Genomic DNA, 21,249 nt, shown 5'->3' on the forward strand with positions numbered 1-21,249 from the left:
ACTTGGTATGCACGTCATGTGGAAACTTCAATGTATATACAGGTCACTTGGTATACACGTCATGTGGAAACTTCAATGTATATACAGGTCACTTGGCATATAAGTCATGTGGAAACTTCAATGTATATACAGGTCACTTGGTATACACGTCATGTGAAAACTTCAATGTATATACAGGTCAATTGGTATACACGTCATGTGGAAACTTCAATGTATATACAGGTCACTTGGTATACACGTCATGTGGAAACTTCAATGTACATACAGGTCACTTGGCATACACGTCATGTGGAAACTTCAATGTATATACAGGTCACTTGGTATACACGTCATGTGGAAACTTCAATGTATATACAGGTCACTTGGTATACACGTCATGTGGAAACTTCAATGTACATACAGGTCACTTGGTATACACGTCATGTGGAAACTTCAATGTACATACATGTCACTTGGTATACACGTCATGTGGAAACTTCAATGTATATACAGGTCACTTGGCATACACGTCATACGGAAACTTCAATGTACATACAGCTCACTTGGTATACACGTCATGTGGAAACTTCAATGTATATACAGGTCACTTTGCATACACGTCATGTGGAAACTTCAATGTACATACAGGTCACTTGGTATACACGTCATGTGGAAACTTCAATGTATATACAGGTCACTTGGTATACACGTCATGTGGAAACTTCAATGTATATACAGGTCACTTGGCATACACGTCATGTGGAAACTTCAATGTACATACAGGTCACCTGGTATACACGTTGTGTGGAAACAACAATGTTTATACAGGCCACTTGGTATACACGTCATGTGGAAACTTCAATGTACATGCAGGTCACGTGGAAACCAAAGAAAAGTTCGTCAATCCCCAATTGCGTGTACCTTTAGAATTCACGAGTGTACATAGTTTTCGTCCACAGGCAGGCAGAAAGCCTTGATGTACCTTTGCAGCTGCCTAAGTATATAAGCATAATATTGACAATTACTGGGCTGTGCTTTCGGAATGTTGTCTACCCGGAGGATTCCTTTGGAACCCCAGAAAACCGAAGCCATCCCCATCCTAGTTGACGGAACAGACTTTGCCTTCTTCGGATAAGGAGACGTTAGATATTTTCTCTGCTTTGACTTTTGTTTAGTCTCTGGCTGATAGTGGTGAACCCATGACAGTTCCATACTAACAAATCGCTCAACAACATAAGCTGGGTCTGCTTTAAAACGACGTAATTCTCAGAGATATGATGAATCTGGAGCGTTTCTGATCAGGAGTCAGAAGCTTGGAACCCAGAGTGCTCAAACATCTATCATGCCCTGGTAGCTGAAGGTCTTCTTGATCGTGTATCAACTTCGAGGCACTCTCTTCCCCTCTTGAACTCCGCCGTCCACCTCTTAACAGTGAAAGAGCATCATCCCCTAAAGTTGACACCATGGATGGCTGTAGGAGTTTCAATTGGATATACGCAGTGACAGCACGGTAACCAATTATATCCAATTTTCACCAACATACTATACCCAGTCACCACTTTAACGCCCGCATACATATGCTGCCGTGTCGTCTATTTAGTTCAAATACAGCATGTGAACGGTGACAGTATTGTTCTCAATACATGCAAACTGTTAAGGGAGTACTTTACACTCTTTGTAGTTAGGCTCGGAACCTTCTAGTCACCCTTCCTATATGCAGAAATGATTGCACAATTGGGGAAAATGGCATTTACCGTATGACAGGGAACATTTAAAGTTGTAGAGACAACATTAAAATACAAACCACAGAGGTAAATAAATTACAGGAGTAGTGGTGTAACGCCTCGGGTCAAATAGCATTAAAGTTGGCACTGCATGTGACACTGAAGATAATTATCATGAAAAGATATGTTTTATGAGAGGCATGTCAAATCTTTTCACTTCCCATTGCATATTTATAGACATGCATGATATAGGCGTTTACGTACGTAACTTGATATAAATTTAGTACACATGTCGTCCATCCGAAAAAAGCTGCACACGCACCCTGTCGAGTATGAAAAGACAAAGCAATTGCTACAACCTTGTTTTGTTTATTCTTGTGCTCATTGTGGCATGTTTTACACCATATTCTCGCTCACGAACGTTCAACCTAGTTACAATACAGGGTGACACGGTTTCCAGTGCTTGACCGCCCCCCAGCAGCCGTGACCCCAGGGTAAGCACACCTTCACTATTGGGAAGAGATGGTGCCCCACAAAGCATCTTGGCCACACACCATGTCCTGGCAAGCCGCCGTGGAGTTCCTGCCACTTTGTGAGGTCAAGCCTGGGGAGGCTGAAGCAGGACACACGGGGATTTCTGGAAACGCAGAGTTGACCATTTCTTTTACACGATAGGGACACCACAGGGATTGATACGTATTAGAATGAGTGAGTGAGTATGGTTTTACGCCGCTTTTAGCAATCTTCCAGCAATATCACGGCGGAGGTCACTAGAAATGGGCTTCACACATTGTACCCATGTCGGGAATCGAACCCGGGTCTTCGGCGTGACGAGCGAACGCTTTAACCACGAGGCTACCCGACCGCCCCGTATAAGAATGACGGGATAGACGTACGCCTTAACTGCAAGGCTATCACCAGAACGAGTTTGATTTTATGCGTGTTTGAACAGTATTTCAGTTATTTAACAGCTTAGGAGGAGGGAATGAGTAAATATCGGGGTTCCGTTCATTTTAAGAAAGTAGTTCAACCCTGGTGATCGCCGACGCCCACAGAAATGTTCCACATTGACATATTTGTTAGGAAAAAATAAACAAGTTTCTGCATTTAAGGCAATGTCTACTTTACTGTCTCAAAACCATCAAAATATTTCTCAATGCCATAGTCAGTACATGTAGTGTACGCATCTTTTCATATTATATATATGAATAGCATCTTTCACTACCAGACATTTCAATGTGCTTCTTATAATGCGCCAACTCCACACCCTAAAGCGTGCTCAAAGCCCTATATTATTACCCCAAAAATGGACCAGTGTGCACTCAGTACAACCCATGCTGCCTTTGAGGCGTTAGAGGGTTAACAACCACATTACCATCTCATACTACCGGGTACCCATTTGCTGCTGAGTGAACAGAGGCACATTTCGAACAAGTTCAATTTCCTAAGAAGACACTACATGAGCTACATGTGATTCAGTGAGGGGCAGAACCGAAGCCCTAGAAACTCTCAGGAGTCCAACTGCCAATCGCTGTCACCCACACAGCCACTCTCCGAGACTCTGAACACCAACTAAATTGCGCTGTGGAAACTGCTCATCTTTCAATTACCTGCCTGAACCACGACACACAAAACGTAGGCAAGGTGTGGCCATGTGGTGTTCCATATTGTTCCACTCGGAACCACCACCGACATGCATTTTACACATGTGTTTACACGTGACCTACCTTCCAGATATGGTTTTGAAGGCGTCTATCTGCACGTGGAAGGTGTTGGTGTTGTCACAGAGGAGGCGAGACAGGCTGCTTCTACGGATCTCTTGGAGTTGGGCTGTGAACAGGACATATTTCGGATTGGTGATTTAGAAGTGCTAAACAACTCGGAAATAGTTACGGAATGTCGTCAAATGGTCTGTATGAGTTGTGCAGGCGTTAGGCAACACACACTTTCTTTATATCCAAATTTTGTAATTAGCAGGTGCTACAGGTAGAGCAGGGCATACTAACCCTTTCCGCGAACACTTGAGTTATCACTGATTTTCAATGATCCATTCATAACTTTCATCATCATTTTGACTTGAAATCTGTTTCATTTTATTAGTATCTGCCAGTTTATAAGGAGGTGTGAAAATTCCGCGTAAGGGTGATAGTATTGGATAGAATCGGGCATCATGATGACAAGCAACGTGCCACATTTAGAAAACTCCATGGAATGTCTACCATTACACATCATTCCTGGAATGACCTAACCAGACCTTAGATGGTAAAACTTTGATTGAAAAGCTGAGTTGTAAGCAAAATATTACACGCTTGGCATTCAACTTTTCAGTCGTGAGTGACCATCTGTCTATCCCAGAGTTTCATTTGTTGATGGATGACCAACCACGTGAGGAAGATGAAAGTAACAGGCGAGGATACATAATGAGAATTGATACTTAATGCTTCTCACCGGGAGAAAAGCGAGTGTGAGGACGATTCAGTTCAAACCAGAATCTGTCTCCCTTCTTCAATGCGGAGAACTGGTGGGCGAGAAGACAGCTTAACGTGGGTCCCACCAAACTCCCTCTGAGGGGTCGTTCTGACAGACCCCCGGTGAATAAATCGATATCTGCAGGATGTCTAGAATTTTAAAAGAAAACTTCATTGAAATATAAATAAAAGCGAAACAAATGTAAAACTTTTTCAATTATGTATCAACTAACAATTTCCGCCCGATACTGACGTACGTGCAGCACATGAGGTGTCTTCAAGGGCATGTGACTTTGTTCGAAATATGCCTCTGTACATCAATCAGTGAATTGGTACCCGGTAGTATGAGCATTCCCTGTGTGGTGCAAAAACATAACGCAATAAAAATGGCATTATTTTTATTATTTATATTATTATAAATATATAAATATTTAACATACTGAAACTACCTTTAGTCCAGGTGATATATTGAGTTATTCCCAGTTCAAAATAAGCGGAATGCTGAGAGGTTTGATAACGTGATTATAAAGGTTCACAGTTTCACATGTCTAGGGTGATAATAATTAGTTATAAGTTGGGTCAAATGTCGGGAAACAGTTCTCGGAATCACACAAAGAACAAATATAGTCAAAGAGGAAAGTAACAGTGATCATCTTCTTATTCGTTATATTGTGGTTTATTTAAGCCTGTAATTCAAAACACCTCGCGATTGTCGTTCAGATTTAAAAGTGCACAGGTGTGTAATGTAACTGACATCTGACCAAATAGGCTTACGTAAATAAAATGAAAACTTAAATTCAATTGTGGTGTTCATCCCCAAAATGTACAACAGCTTGAAAATAACAGTAACTGTAATGTATGAGTTTATTTTGTTTACCCTAATGCGTATTAAAACGGCTAGTTTGTCTTTTACGCGTGGCTTGTCACAGAAAGCCAGTTAGTCCATATCATCAATATAATTAATATTCAGAATCAAGCAAGTACACAATAACAACTGTTGTGTTTTCTAATGTATACAAATGAAGTGTCTGTTCATGTGTCGGCCTTGATATACACCTTCAATTTTACACATAAATATTCTTCGCCGGTTCCTCATGCTTGGAATATAAAATATTGAATGACATTACTGTCATGGCGAGGAACATTTGTATTATGGATGACAGCTCACATAGATTAATCAGTGACATTCACACAGTGATTCAGCATCTTGTCTTTTTGCATCTTAAACAAAAGTCCCTTTTCAGTTCACTTCACCAAAATGTGATCACCCATTCACCACGTTGAACTGAATGCTTTTCATACACGTGACATCAGTGATTCAAGATGCTTCGCTGCACAATCAAAGGCGCCGACAAATATTTACCCTGGATAAAGTACATATAATGGGCTGACGTCAGGGGGCTGTTCACGTAAACTATCGTATCACCGTTTTTTATACACGTAACATCAATCAATGAATAAATGTCGGGTTGACATAATGTATCCTTGTTAACCATGATAAATCAACCGTTTGACACTGTGCTGTAATCAATGTCCCCAGTGGGTGTTTTGACACTGAGGAGATCAGTTAGATTCGATTTAAACGCATGAAGGGAAAGAAAGGTTAAGGATAATGTGTTTAAGATGAGGCAGCTAAATATTGTTTGAAAATTCCAATAGCAAGAAATTCCACGTGGTCTATGTTTACTTTTGATTGTATAAATGGTGGAATGTTGCTTTGAAAGATACCACTCCCTCTTTTGGGGGGAATCGTTGCAATGGTTCATCAATGGATGCCCGTGAGGATTCGTGGGAAGAATTAAGGTCCCCAACAAACGATACAAAATGGATCGTGTGGTCAGACTCGATGGCTTTGTTGATTGCATGTCAATGCATGTCTGCTTTAGACTTGATTATTCACAGACAGCTATCATAAAGCTGGTATGGATTTTGGCTTTGATCAACAAATAAACTGACAACAAACAAATATTAGGTTAGGAAGAGTATGCACAATCAGCATCAGATTAAAAGGTTCAATATACTGTGATTTATTCTGCTTCAGGGACAAAATTTGTTTTACACAAGATGTTCTACTTCCTAAACGCTAACCCAATTTATCGCCATGTCACCAAGATGTTCTACTTCCTGGACGCTTACCCAGTTTACCGCCATGTCATCAAGATTTTCTACCTCCTGAGCGCTTATACATTTTACCGCCATTTCATCAAGATGTTCTACTTCAGGGACGCTTACACAATTTACCGCCATGTCATCAAGATGTTCTACTTCAGGGACGCTTACCAAATTTACCGCCATGTCATCAAGATGTTCTACTTCAGGGACGCTTACTCAATTTACCGCCATGTCATCAAGATGTTCTACTTCAGGGACGCTTCCCCCAATTTACCGCCATGTCATCAAGATGTTCTACTTCAGGGACGCTTACTCAATTTACCGCCATGTCATCAAGATGTTCTACCTCCTGAACGCTTACACAATTTACCGCCATGTCATCAAGATGTTTTACTTCCTGGACGCTAACCCAATTTACCGCCATGTCATCAAGATGTTCTACTTTCTGGACGCTTACCCAATTTACCGCCATGTCATCAAGATGTTTTACTTTTCTTAATTTTCCCAAATTTACCGCCATGTCATCAAGATGTTTTAATTTTTTTAATTTTACAAAATTTACTGCCATGTCATCAAGATGTTCTAGTTCCTGGACGCTTAGTAATACCCAATTTACCGCCATGTCATCAAGATGTTCTAGTTCCTGGACGCTTAGTAATACCCAATTTACCGCCATGTCATCATCAGTTGCCGATATGGCCAGTAGTTCTTTCCGTACAGTTTTATCATCTCGAGATTATGAGGTTTGAATATCATTATCAATCAGCATCTACGCGATTTTTTATTTCTTTTTCTTAATCAGCAAAATATGGATAAAGGTCAACCAAAATTTACATATTTAGATTTCTTTAAACTAAAAACATATTTCGCAACTATGGTTTACATTTGTGTTTATATATTTTGATCTCATTAATTGAAAACCAATTTGATTACTCAGTAATAAAAGTTGTTCTTTGGAAGCATCACAGTAAAAATTCTGACAGGTGGGACCTACAAAATGTTCACGCTTTATTGCTAAAGTATTCGTTTTGTACAGATATTTACAAAGGATGCGTTACCTCTTTCAATGCACAGACATTATATTTCTTGATCATCTAAGTTAACTGATCTTTGATCCATGATATGTGTGATAAAACATCAATATTAGGTCATAGTTAAGACTTTATTTTGGTTTCTCGGTCCTCTGCAATACACTTCCTGTAATACTTGCAAAACTGACCAAACAGCAAATGACTTAATCTACCGTTTGTTGTTTTGAAAATTCAATTTCTAATTATTGAAAAGTTAATGTTACACTAGTTATATTTCTTTATTATATGAATTGTGTTAGATACTTGATTTCTTTATGACATCATAAAATTGTGTTGTCTTTGTTTTTGTTTTTCTTTGCGAGATATGTATATATCTCACATTGACAAAGTATATATGTTTTAAAAGCTTATGAAGAGAGCTTTCATTTGATATTCATCATGACACAATTTAAACACAAACTAAAACAATATTAATCTCACATAAGTTGTTTATAGTTGCCGTGACACCCCAATTTCGGTAGACTATTTATATGTATAAACGGATCGTTTCTGTTGCACTATTTTGATTGCACCAGCGCTCAGAAACATTTAAGGTATATCATTTCGGTCCAGAAGAAATAAATACAAACGGGCCGTTGAGAGCATGAGCAACAACACGCCGTCAGGATACGTCAACCGAGAACCAGAGCCTGACCACCCGATCCCCATTCAAGTGGGCTCCTGTCTGTTCTGAAAGAGAATCCTTAGAGAGTGTAATCTAAATGTTCGTGTGTCTGTCTGCTTGTACTAGTCCGGTCTTATGTCGGTTTTATAGTGCTAGCCCACCGAGATAGAATGTCACAGTTAAACACTGAAACCCACGCGACCCCAATCTTTGTTTTAGCCCTTAATTCCGAGCATAAACGCAAGGTAATAACAAGTACCATCTTTTGACGTCGTTTGGTAAGACGCGTCCTGGGATCGAAACACCGACCTTCCGCTCTTCGAGCAGACGCTCTATCCACAAGACCACTGAGGCGGTTTCAATGACAATGATGATGCTCCTACCTCAACATGCGGTCGATATGCACCTACCTGTAAACTGCGGCAAGTCGTCTTGTTGTTTCTACATCATGGTCAACAAGTCCTCCCGGGGCCGACAAGAAGTTAACCACACTTGACAATCCACACCATCTCCTGAAGGAAATGTACCCGGGCAGACCATGATCACGTCCTCTTTGGATATTCAGAGCTGCAAGATCGAGGCTGGAGTTCGCTTGAATGAACAGGAAATCTGTCACCTCCCGTGACATGAATCGGTCCACTCTGCATGGCCTGTCAATCAGCTTCCCTCTTAAAAGTTCATGAACTGCCTCCCCATTGCTCGCGGTTACCATGGCAGTGTTACCGAACATGTCTCGCGTACGAACGACACGATTCACAGAGAAGTCCTGTCGCCTCCTACTAACAGTCGATCTTATCAAGGAGTGTCCGAAACGAAAGGCTGCTGCTGCGAAAGCGTTCCTTATGCTTGGGTCAATGAGTTTGTCATATACATTATAATACCCCTTAGATGGGGAATTCAGTCGGTATTGTGTCAGGGTTGCCCTGTTCAACACCCGAGGAAGGAAGTCGTTGTAAGTAATCTTCTGGCAGATGGCACCGATGATTCTCCTGCTTTCTTGAAAGAGTCGTTCGTCATTCCAATGTGGATTGATCTTCTTGAGAGTCAGGGCTATTCTGTTATGCTCTCTCATGAAGATGGTTTGTATGCTTGTTAACCCCATCTGCTCGTTAACGCGCTCATCACCTGTCATGTAATGTATTTCGAACGTATTTAATAACCATTTAAATTAAAAAAGTAATTATAAATCAAAAGTCAACCTGCAGAGGGAAAATGGTATTTTTTATTGAAACGAGCAAATAACGGAAGAAACTAGTTTATGTCACTTTACTTTTCGATAAAATGCTTTATATTGTGAACAATCTTTCTTCATTTTTGAGGATACGGACGACAAGTCAGCAAAGGCGCAGCAGTTGGTTCTGCGAATTTGCGATCCTATGACGTGCCATTACCGTGGTTAAGAATCCCATATATATGGAAAACTGTAAACATCTCGCGTATATTCGCCACAAATTCGCCTTGATTATGTTTCTAGGTTTGTCACCAATATATCCGTGTTCCGGGATTTCACGGAAGTTGCAATGAAACCTGCATCACTTGATACAGTTCCTGTACAGAGCGGCGTAAAACCAAACCCCCTCACTCCTCCGTTTTCGTTATGAACAGATGAACATGTGTTCTTTTAGTTGCTAGGTCCCTGCTGGTATGCTTCCAGAATTTTCAACAAATATTAACAGGAGCATAAAACCTCAGTAATGACTAACCTGCTTTGAAGCACTGGTCCGTACAAACCTCCAAGGTGGATCTGTCTCGTGGAAGAAGTGTAAACCGTGACATCTTCAGCAGACCTTAAACATATTAATAAGTACTTTGATATTCTTCAATTATAACACAGATTATAGGTGAGGTGAGGTGAAATGGGGTTTAACCTCGCGTCCAAGATATATATAGCGACGTGCATGCACGTGTGTGAGTGTGGCTGCTTGTACTAGTCCGGACTGATGCCGATTTATAGCTAGCCAACTGATATACCATGCCGCAGTTTAACATGAATACCCCACTCAGACACAGTATACTGACTCCGAGCCGACCAGTCCTTGTTTTAGCCCCTTAGTGCCGAGCGCCAGACAGGGTAACAACAAGTACCATCTTTTAACGTCTTTTGGTATTGAGATTATAACACAACAAAGCATTATGATACTTTACTGAACAAAAAATGTCAGGGATCATAAATATTTTGAGGGATAGTTTTCTTTTTGTCAAAACTGAACACACAATTTCACAAAGATATCCCCAAAAATATGTATGATCCCTAACGTTGTTTGTTCAGCATATGTGAAAAGGACTCAATATGCATTATTGGGTTTGAAATGAATGTACTAGTACAAATTCGAACTTGTGCTATGTTGGGTTTTTTCAACAATTTTAAATTTGAATTGAGTTCGCCAGAACCGGGTTTTCGACACATCCTGGTTAAAATAGTAAGAAATATGGTAGGAATTTGACGGTGCCAGACCGTGAGTTCGACAAAACCGGGTATTAGTACCATCCGATTTCGAGACACTGGTATTCTACCGTAGTAGTGGACATTAGTGAAACGTCTTATATTTGAGACAAGATATTTACCGCCGACCATCATCCTAAGAGATGCCACCTCTTCCGGCGTAGACCCGTACACCTGGGAGGCGTCTATATACGCCGTCAGTTGGTTCATCTGTTCTGCTGGTACTACAGATGAAAGTGGCGGAGTTCAGTTAACTTGCTTTACTTTGAGTGAGGTAGATAGTACGGTTTTACGCCGAGTTCGTTTTGCAATATTCCAGCAATATCACGGCGGAGGAAACCAGAACTGAGCTTCAAACCTTGTACTCATGTGGGGAATCGAACTCGGGATTTCGGCGTGACGAGCAAACGCGTTAACGCGTTAACGCGTTGACATAATTTGTATCTATATATTTACAATCGAAATAAATATGATGTATAACAGTGCTGTTATACATCATATCTATTTCGATATATATATATATATATATATATATATATATATAATAATTAAAGAATCTGAAATCTGAAATCACGGTGACATACTGTTATACATCATATTTATTTCGATTGTAAATAACATTATAACATTACCTCTAAATATAAATAAAACTCGATTTGACAGTAGAAATGAAGACATGTATTGTCAAAGGCAAAAGTAACAGTGATAATGTTATGTTATGTTGTGATTTTTAAGGAAAAAGACTTTCCTATTCTTGTGATAAAGCTGCCAAGAAGGCATGTTAAGCACAATTTCTCAATAAAGAACAAACATCCAACAGAGTAAGCATATTCAGAAACTTACTTCCAGAACATCTGGAGTTATCCGCCTGGATAGATCTGGCGAAGTGCATACACCTACTCCGGAAGTGGCGGTCACCGAGTGGAATCGGGATTGGAAAACACCCGTCTCTACAGAAGGTAATTGAACGGATTATCTTCAAGTATGTCATCAGAAAAAAGCACAAAAAAAACATACATATGTCGTTATTGAAGGTCGAGGTCATTGCACTGTTGGGTCTTGTAAAGTCGACGACAGTCCCATAATTATTCTCGCAAATACGCAAATAACTTACAGAAAAAGTTGTTGTTTGATCAAGGTAACAACATTCAAGCCCTCAGTAAAGCTTCCAAAATATATTATGGTAGACATGTGGAGGACATTTCCTAATTTGACGCATCGGTGACAAAAATGATGTCCGATGCAATTCCCTTTTTTGACTTGTACCATATGTTCCCATATTTATTTTGGGTGAACAGTTGACTTGCCTTTGCATGTGTTGGTGACGGGTGCCACTGGTGGGCAGGATACGCTCACCTTTTCGCGAACACCTGGTATCATTACTATTTGATGGGATTCATGAACACATCCTCAAGATATAGTCGGAATTGTACAATCAACTCTGCTTTATGCAGAGATTTCTATTGGATATGGAAAGGGTTTTGTCGCTTTTTTACTCGGGAAACCAGGGAATTGCAATCTTCCAAGTCACCGAGTCTGACCACCGTCCCTTCGGTCGCCTCTTAGGACAGCATAGGTTTCTGAGCACCAACTCTAAACATGACTCCCCATGGGGTCTGTGGTTAAGGATCAGTAAGCCTTAGCCAAATGTACAAAGAAAACATGTAACCATCAGAAGATGTTACTGTCCCAACTCTTTCGAACGCATGCAAGTGTCCAGATACTTGCAATCGAACCTCCTTTCTGATAAGTGCGTTTCATATCCCTGAATTCGATGTGGAATATCGAACACGGACATTTCCCTGGACTCACTACCTCAGCAACCAATATTCGGTGAGTAATAAAACATTCATGAACCAACCGTAAGCTGACGTCGAGTGTGGTTCTCATGAATGGTGGCACATCGTCGGGGCAGCACGTCAGAGGCATTCCATTCATCCCTGTGGAATATAAGCATCCAAATGATATCCACGATCAAAAGAAATCTCTGCTAAAAACGATTCCGAATATGTCATGAACAAATGTTTAGGAATCACTATCATTTAGTGATGGTCAAAGGTGTTCGCGAAAGAGGGCGGGACAGAGCGTTGTAAAGAAGGCGGGGAAGAGCGGTGTAAAGAGGGCGGGACAGAGCGTTGTAAAGAAGGCGGGGCAGAGTGTTATAGAGAGGACGAAGCAGAGCGGTGTGAAGAGGGCGGGGAAAAGCTGTGTAAAGAGGGCGGGACAGAGCGTTGTAAAGAAGGCGGGGCAGAGTGTTATAGAGAGGACGAAGCAGAGCGGTGTGAAGAGGGCGGGGTAGAGCGGTGTAAAGAGGGCGGGACAGAGCGTTGTAAAGAGGGCGGGGCAGAGTGTTATAGAGCGGACGAAGCAGAGCGTTGTGAAGAGGGCGGGAAAGAGCGGTGTAAAGAGGGCGGGACAGAACGGCGTAAAGAGGGCGGGGCAGAGTGGTGTAGAGAGGACGAAGCAGAGCGGTGTAAAGAGGGCGGGACAGAACGGTGTAAAGAGGACGAAGCAGAGTGTTGTGGAGAGGGCGCAGAAGTGTGTTGTGAAAGAGGGGGAAAATAGTCATGCCGAAAGGGTGGTTGAGCTGAGATTGGTGGAGAGGGTTGAGCAGAGTGACACCGAGGGCGTAGTAGAGGTGAACTGTTGTGGAGAGGCATGGAAGTTGTGGTAGACTCACATAGAGGGGAGATCAAATGATTGTGGTCGAAAAAGATGGAGTACAAATCCTGATGAGCGTTCGAAAAAGCGGGCAATATTTTATGGTTAAATGATTAAGTTAGACGTCCAACGCACCTGTTCTGATGGGCGACAGTGTAATGTCATGATCCAGGAACTGTCCCCATTGCATCACCATGCTGGTGATGCTGCGGCTTACAGGATAACTGTCGTCAGGCGTGTGGACTGTCGTGCTGACCAGGCGAGCGCTAGGAAGAGGAATTCCGCCCATACCTCGTAAACGTGGAATGCGCATTCCTGCGTGATAATACAAGCAGGTATTATTTATATTTCCTTTACGCTCCATTCATCTAGTTTCATGCTTTTCATCGAATTCAAGAATGAAAAAAACGCATCTAATATGCAGAGACAGTGAGTATGCTTCTGCGCTCATTTGGGACTATACAAGCCATATAACGGAAGGGGACTGCAAACAGTAGTATGGCTTGTTTGTTGGTTTGTTGTTTAACGCCGCACTAAGCATTATTCGAGCAATATGAGGGCGGTCTGTAAATAAAAAGAATATGGAACAGACAATCCAGTGATTGACACCATGAGCATCGATCCACGTAATTGGGATATGATGACTTGCATCAATCAAGTCAGCGAGCCTGACCACCCGATCCCGTTAGTCTCATAGTCGCCATTTACGGCAAGCATGGATTCCTGAAGACATATTCTATCCTGCATCTTCACGGGTCGCATGGTTTGTATCCTGGTCAACCCCAACTTCTCGTTAACGAGCTCATTTCTACTCATGCAAACTCTATTACTATAAGGATAACGCTATTTTCAGGGCATTATCATTTGCAGAAGCCCGAGGTTTTCCATTAACTGAAAAAACCGAGGGCTTCTGCATATGATAATGCCCTGAAAAATAGCGTTATCGTTATTATAGCTAAAATGGATGGAATTTGTTATCAAATAAAAAGAAACAACATCGGTTTTGAAACATTTACAGCAATCAACACGAATGTCACTGACCCCATTTTACAAACATGGAAACGTCATAGAACAAACCAGATGACGTCACTTAATACGTGACGTCACTTTCTCTACCCTATGTCGTCACCTCACAACGGGCTTGATAATGGCCCGTCGTCAAGCAATATAAGGGCATTATCAAGTTACAGTGGCCCGCTCATTTCTGATAACGTGCGGGCGGTTTAATGATAATTCTATCCATTTTAGCTATAATACTAGACAACACTGACCCGAACAACAAGTTATGGTTGGAGATGTCCTTAACTACAAACACTTTTTTTATGACACAACATAAACAGACGCAAAAAAGAAAGTATGGTGGCTAAAAATGAAACGAACAGGAAATGGTTATCACATGGTGAAATTTGATATCGGTGTCATAGGCGATATCACATGCATAATATCATAATATTCATACCATGTCAGAAAAGAAGTGAGAGTTTACGCCGACTTTAGCAACATGGCAGCAGTATCATGTTTAATGCCATAACAATGGGCTGCACAAACTTACCCTTTATAACCAGAGATCTTAGGTGACGAGCCTACCCTTGAAGAGTACAAAAAAAGCCATATTTCCTACCGTCATCATATTGGGGTCCAAGGAACCTTCTGAAGGGGATGAACGACTTCCCCCAAGTGGGGTTGTGGATGTTGTTACAGCTGCCGTCAGAAGTGCGAAATTTGTGTCGTTCGTCACAGATAAAGCTTCTGTTTGCACACATCCCATTGGCTCCAAGCATCAGGGTATTCATCATGATGGCAGGGTCCATGGCTCCAGAGTAACCACGGAACCTGAAGCATTGTCACACACTCTTAGTAATGAGCATTTTGTATTTTCCTGGATTTCTTTGCTCATGTTTTATTTGCTGTGCTCATTCAACAAAAGTTCATTGGCCCTATTTTTACCTGTGTACTCAAAGGCAATTTTTAATATTATTTTCCACAACACACATCCAGTCTGTCCAGCGAAATAAAGTTGGTTTCTGCAAAGCTTCAATGAGTATTTGACTTGTGGATTTCAACTTCTTGGTGTTTTCAAGGGAACGTTTTGGTAGGGATGCAAGTAATTTTATGAATCCTGTACCGAAACGTCGCTTGATATTTGGTCCATCTGCTACATTATGTGAAGGCCTACTGGATATGCTGGTCGTGGTATGTTGACTTCTAAGACGACGTATCGTGTTGTTTATTGAGGTCATATTCTTAATTTGGTTGTCCCATTAAGACAATTTCTATAGAAACATAGTCTTAGATTGGACCCTTTTTAAATAGACTACTCATCTGCGAAAGAGACCGACTATTTGATAATCTGGAGATAGAGGATGAGGGGTGGTGGGCTGGGATCTTGTAGCGAGATCAGATTTTTTCAGCTACAGAAACAAAACGAGATATGTTTTTATTTAAAAGTAGGAGCCAGAATTTTAAGAAAAACATCTTGCAACAATGTAGTTTCACAAGTAGTTTCTTCTTTTTTCAAAAGTTAGTACTTTTTTAAGAATTTTCGGGGATAATTTTCGATAACAACATTTTTCTTTGTGGTGGCAGTTGAAGGTCTTCTTGATCTTTGAACATCGTCGAGGCTCTTTCTAACCTTGAAACTCCGCCGTCCAACTCTTAACAGTGGCAAACGAAGGAGTATCGTCCCCTAAGGTTGACACTATGTCCGCAAAGATGGCGGTCGGAGTTAGCCCTTTCAGCTTGAAATATTTTATGACAGCGCGGTTACCAATTTTCTTCATTTTCATCAACAGAGAATACCTAACCACTTTAATGCCTGCAGAAACTTGCTGTTGAGGGTGTATTATAGCCACCTCGCATGGTGATCTGTCTGGTTCTTCCTATCCTCTGTTTAAACTTTGCGTTGTGACGTTCTTTCTAACCCCAATGCAATTGTGAAAAGGAACAATCTATTCCAGTCTATCTTAGCAAGCAGTGTGTTGCCAACACAGAAGATTAGTCCTGTCAGTGATCGATGCTTTAATAGAGCTATTATGTACCTTAGAGTGTATGTGTGATAACCCTACCTTTTGATACTCCTTAATGTGTTGGACATGCGCTCCTGGTAGTTGTAGCCCAGTGCTCGAGCCCTTGGGCTGCTGCCCACAAACGCCGTGTGCATGGCTCTAGCTGATCTCCCGCCGTTCTTGTCCACATCTGGTACAGGTAAAGGAGTGAGTGAGTGATTTGGCTTTAACGACGCTTTCAAAAGTATTTCAGTTATATCAAGGCGTGTCAGCTTGATGTGACAGCGAATACCGCAGTGAGTAAGGTACTGACAAATCTAGAAACAATCATGGCGAAACAGGGTTCGAACCTGAAATCACAAGTTTCTGAAGCATCAAAGGAACGCAACTCCGCACACCCATGTCCCCAATAGAATCATGTCAAATATAATCCAATATACAAACATACACCAGTATACTGCATATAGCCCCAAAGGCATGTATAACAGCTATAATATGAGAAAGTTCTGTTGGATTTAGAGCAACAAACATATCTATACAATTGACTTAAACCATCCGCATTAGAAAGGACTAGTATATATAGATAGAGTAATTCGCATTAGTATAACCACAATGAATATAATTTTGTTCAAAGCGGTACTTCTTATTTACGATTTAACTCAACCATTCTTAAAAGAAGTGGCAATACATTGCAAACATGCAAATATACGATTGGGCATATGTAACTATATCTTTAAAATGTGTTTCAATCGTTTCCAAGTATTTACTTCTTTACACAATCAGTTGAGGAAGACAACAGAGTGATTATATAAACTGCAACCTTATCATCGGGTTGGGAAAAATGTTTAATAATTAAAGGGATTAAAAGGCTTCACTTACCTGCGAACCGAACATCGAGAGCGTGTTGCAGGGAATAACTCTCTCTTATCTCCTTCGATGTCTGCGATGACACCCATCCAAACAGTCCAATTACAACACACATGAACAAGCACACGTGGTGGTACAACGTGTCCATAGTTACAACCGGTATTTACTTTTTCTTTGGCCCAGGTGTTTATCCGTGTAAATCACGCTGGACAAGGATTAACACCCACCTGTAAATAGATATTTCAGTTTAATGATAACTTTTGTTTGTTTTTTGGTTTTTTTAATGCCGCACTCAACAAAATATTTGAGTCTCAGTCAGATAATCCTCATCACCCGATCCGGTCAATTGCCTCTCACGAAAAGCTTAGGTTTTTGGAGAAGAATTCTAACATGGATCTTCTAACATAGGATTAGCTTCTCAGGAAAGAACCAAGTTGAATTCTGTTAAAATATGTAACTTTGTAAACCACTATCCCACATGACAAAATTACGGGAAACGTCTTTCTTGATCAATCCTGCAGCAACTCTCACAACTGTTATATCTCTGCTATATTTCTGTAACGCTGTGGTTTATGGCCTCACAGAACATTTCATCAACAAACTACGACGAGAACAAAACTCAGCAGCACGAGTACATATAGTAACTCACAAACGAACGTTTGAGCACGTCACGCCAGTCCTAAAGCCCAACACAGGCTGCCAGTCATAAGCGTACATCTTCCAGAAAGTTCAGTTTCCACCCTTGCCAAACTAGGCTGGAATTCCTGTGCTCGATCGTTCTATGCCTCTCCTATGGACAAATCAGATTCCACCTCTCGTATCACTTGCATTTGCTCTAAACAAAATGGCGGCGCCCAGTCAAAACGATCCTGATCGATAATCAAGATCTAAATTGTGATAAAACGGATCTTACATCGCGAAGTGCATCAGATCACGGGAGCATCTTGATTAAAAACATGAAAAGATTTGGGAAATATCTGTTGACACCGAGTTGGCGGTGCACATGCTTTGTAAATCCTGCAATCGATCGACGATCGTACAACGGTTTACAAACCGGATTTCGATTTCGTTGCGCGATTTTGATTGGACTATGCATAAACTCGTTAGTCCAGCCAAAATGTAACTCATAATACCAGCCTAGTTCGGCAAGGGTGGAAACTGGACTTTTATTGTCAGTTAACTCTCTTGCCCCGGGAAGATGTCAGCGTATTGCTTTTAAACAACTTGTGGTTCTGTTTAAGTCCTCCACGGTCTGGCACATATGTACCTCCCTGATCACTCTCAGATCACCGTGTGGGGACTCCTACCAGCCCCAACGATCACAGAGATCGTGTGATCAAAACATGGGCATCATGTGCAATCCAACACCAAATTTCGTGCGGGGGGGGGGGGGGGGGTGCCTTCCTGGCTGCAGGCGAATACCTGTGGGATAATCTGCCTCTGAACTTTCGCTCAATTCAGGAATTTACCACCTTTAAGACCAAACCGAAAACATGTATCTTTGAGCAGGCCTATGAAGTCTAGAGACCTGATCGATGTGTCTGTCTTGACATAACCAGACTCAAAGCGCCCTGGGGCTGAAGTTTACTTGACATTAGGGCTATACAAATTATAGTTATGATTTGTTAGTTTTGCAAATATCATATACAACATCCGTTTCTGTATCTCACACATCTGCTAGAGAAGCCAGTACGATTTTGATTTTCTCAATTGTTGGGACTCATTTCTGTAAACTACCAATATTTTAAGAGCATTAATATCAAAATGTTGCCAACAAATTCAAATAATTCTTCCCTACATGACACTTAGCACTAAATGATGGATATATTTGATGAGGGACTGATTGATTGATTTGTTATATTTCTGATTAAGGTAAAAGTTCAAACAAAATTGTATCCGATGTAAGAGGGAAAATTGATATAAAAGGAACATTTCAAATTGTTTTTTACAAGTTATTTCTTCTCACTTCTCGGTAATCGACGGAAATTTACCGGGACAATATATCGAATGTAAATCTATCTCTGACTTCATTACACTGAACATGTTGAAGTCCATGGTAGTTGGAGAATTCTGTTTGATTTGAATGCAATAATTATGGAATAGGGGAATGACACAAATAATGATAAACAAAGTGAATTTGCATTATTTCATTGAAGCAATGTTACCCCAGGCTGGACCCGCGAAGATCCGGGGTAGAAAAGGTCTTCGAAAACCCATGCTTGCCGTAAAAGGCGACTATGCATGTCGTAAGAGGCTACGAACGGGATCGGGTGGTCAGGCTCGCTGACTTGGTTGATGCATGTCATCGTATCCCAAATGTTTGGATCGATGCTCACGATTTCCATCACTGAAATATCTGCTCCAGACACGATTATTTACAGATCCCCGTCAAATAGCTAGATTATTGCTGAGCGCTGCGTTAAACAACAAACAAAATACCCCAGGCTGACAGAATACCTCGACCCTCGTTGTTTTCTGACGTAGTTAGGACGTTTTCAGTTCGTGATTTTTTGCTGACTGAACAGACGTTGCCACTCTAAACTTACAATCGCTTCAAAACATGTGCTTGATACTGAGTAGTAAACACCGGGTTTGAATGAAGGTGTATCAGGGATCCGTTTTACCACGTCTTTCTCTCTTTGTGTCGCAGGGGGCTGTGCAGAGTAGTAGTAGTAGTAGTAGTAGTAGTAGTAGTAGTAGTAGTAGTAGTATATGGAGAGTTATCGCCATTTGGGACAAAAACATTTGCACGTTACAATGTTCTTTCATGACTGAAACAAGTTGCGGCATTACAAATTATTTGACACGTAGTTTGCTTGCCGTCATATATACAATTGTGAACGTCTTGTAGCATAAGGGCTTCCCTCACCACATCACATCATGTTTGCTTTCCGTCATTAGTACAATTGGGAACATCTAGCATAAGGGCTTCCCCTCCCTGAGTCTTAAGGCTCAGGATAAGATCCGATTCAGTTCGATATATTGAGGCTGGTATGAAAGGGAGGTATCACGTCCAAAATCGAGGGGGTAAAGCTCGCTCTGGTGAGACTGGAAAATACGTCGTTTTGACGGATGTTTTCTGAGGAGTGAACAATTGGGAGATACGGGTAGCGTCTCAAAACTAAAGTGGGGGCACGCTTTGTGCTAATGGTATATGTGAAGGCATATATAAAGTTTATTTCAAATGAATAGCACACAGGCAGTCTCATCAGCAAACTCAACGAGTGTTGGTTGGCCTATCTGTAGTTGGTCTTTCAGGAATTGGAATCTGGCCTCTCCGTTGCGGTTTCTTTTTCTAAACATCTTGTCCCCTGTCTCAGACTGTACTTGTAGTGTTGCGTTGGTCTTCGTTCTATTTTCAGAAATGTAACAAACTCGTCCAGACCCCGGTAGGCCATAGATACGGTTTTCTTCAGATAAAATATTGCCATATTGGAACCTATTAATATTCATGTTGTCGAAGGTCGTGCAGATATCCTACGTGAGACATCCATGTGGAAAAGGCGACCAACCTCAAATCAGGAGCTGCACAGTTCCAATTCCCGCTACTTTTGTGCTCATCATGGGGTACCGCACACCGAACCTCAGTGCGCTGCCATGTGGCCCAGGATGTCGGAGAGGGATGTAAGGTCCTTAAACATTCATGCCTAATTCTGAGCGTTTATCAACATTTTAACCTTCTCTGATCAATGCAGTACGTATCAATCTTTAGAGGAGGCATTTAAGAACACAGTTACATTCTTACCTTCCTCATGGCACACGTCATATTACCTTTCGTACGGTACAAATGCCTAAGCAGCAAGCGTACCTCTGACTTCTGTCTTCACACAAAGTACTGTAAAGCTTGTAACGAACGATTCTGCTCATTCAAACACAATACATCATTTGTTTAAAACAATGGTTGGAAAATATGTCCATCCACACTTTGATATGCACCTCGCTTGGTTTTTAATGTCGAAAATGGTTTAAGCCTCCCCTTATGACTAATGTTGTCTGATTGACTGACAATACAATAGGCGGAGCTTATGTTGCGTTATTGGACTGGGTCGTTGGTTGGTTGGTTGTTTAACGCCGCAGTCTGCAATATTCAAGCTATTTGACGTCGATCTGTAAATAATCGAGTCTGGACCAGACAATCCAGTTATTGATATCATGAGCATCGATCCACGCAATTGGGATCGATGACAAGCATCAACCAAGTCAGCGAGCCTGAACACCCGATCCCGTTAGTCGCCTCTTACGAAAAGCATAGTCGCCTTTTACGGCAAGCATGGGTTGCTGAAGACCTATTCTAC

At 41.2% G+C, this 21,249-nt stretch overlaps 1 protein-coding gene across 3 annotated transcripts; it reads right to left on the reverse strand.

Moving 5' to 3' along the window:
* Window positions 1-2,082: 2,082 nt before the first annotated feature.
* LOC124145681 (peroxidasin-like) lies at window positions 2,083-20,895 on the reverse strand. Of its 3 annotated transcripts, none has more exons than XM_048393408.1 (13): window positions 20,763-20,895; window positions 16,967-17,181; window positions 16,148-16,277; window positions 14,704-14,915; window positions 13,218-13,397; window positions 12,283-12,361; window positions 11,265-11,371; window positions 10,544-10,645; window positions 9,682-9,765; window positions 8,389-9,103; window positions 4,152-4,321; window positions 3,431-3,533; window positions 2,083-2,340 (listed from the first exon to the last, which is right to left on the reverse strand). In XM_048393408.1, the coding sequence occupies exons 2-13, from the start codon at window positions 17,100-17,102 to the stop codon at window positions 2,136-2,138; spliced, it is 2,223 nt and encodes a 740-aa protein (XP_048249365.1). In that variant the 5' UTR covers window positions 17,103-17,181; window positions 20,763-20,895; the 3' UTR covers window positions 2,083-2,135. The 3 variants fall into 3 exon arrangements, 2 of the variants coding, with proteins under 2 accessions (XP_048249365.1, XP_046371516.2); XM_046515560.2 differs by having other exon boundaries at window positions 20,726-20,876; XR_007220112.1 differs by lacking the exon at window positions 4,152-4,321 and having other exon boundaries at window positions 2,207-2,340; window positions 20,726-20,882.
* Between the last annotated feature and the right edge of the window lie 354 nt (window positions 20,896-21,249).

The sequence above is a fragment of the Haliotis rufescens genome, unplaced genomic scaffold (assembly GCF_023055435.1).
Source record: "Haliotis rufescens isolate VD_foot unplaced genomic scaffold, xgHalRufe1.0.p SCAF_12, whole genome shotgun sequence".
In the NCBI taxonomy this organism is placed as follows: Eukaryota; Metazoa; Mollusca; class Gastropoda; order Lepetellida; family Haliotidae; genus Haliotis; species Haliotis rufescens.

What these genes read in the sequence shown, in the direction of transcription:
- LOC124145681 (XM_048393408.1), bottom strand. Translation starts at nt 17,102, where the DNA reads ATGGACACGTTGTACCACCACGTGTGCTTGTTCATGTGTGTTGTAATT. An exon ending in ACATTAAGGAGTATCAAAAG is followed by an intron (nt 14,916 to 16,147) that starts GTAGGGTTATCA and finishes ACAATGCTTCAG; the next exon opens with GTTCCGTGGTTACTCTGGAG. An exon ending in TGGACCCCAATATGATGACG is followed by an intron (nt 13,398 to 14,703) that starts GTAGGAAATATG and finishes ATTATCACGCAG; the next exon opens with GAATGCGCATTCCACGTTTA.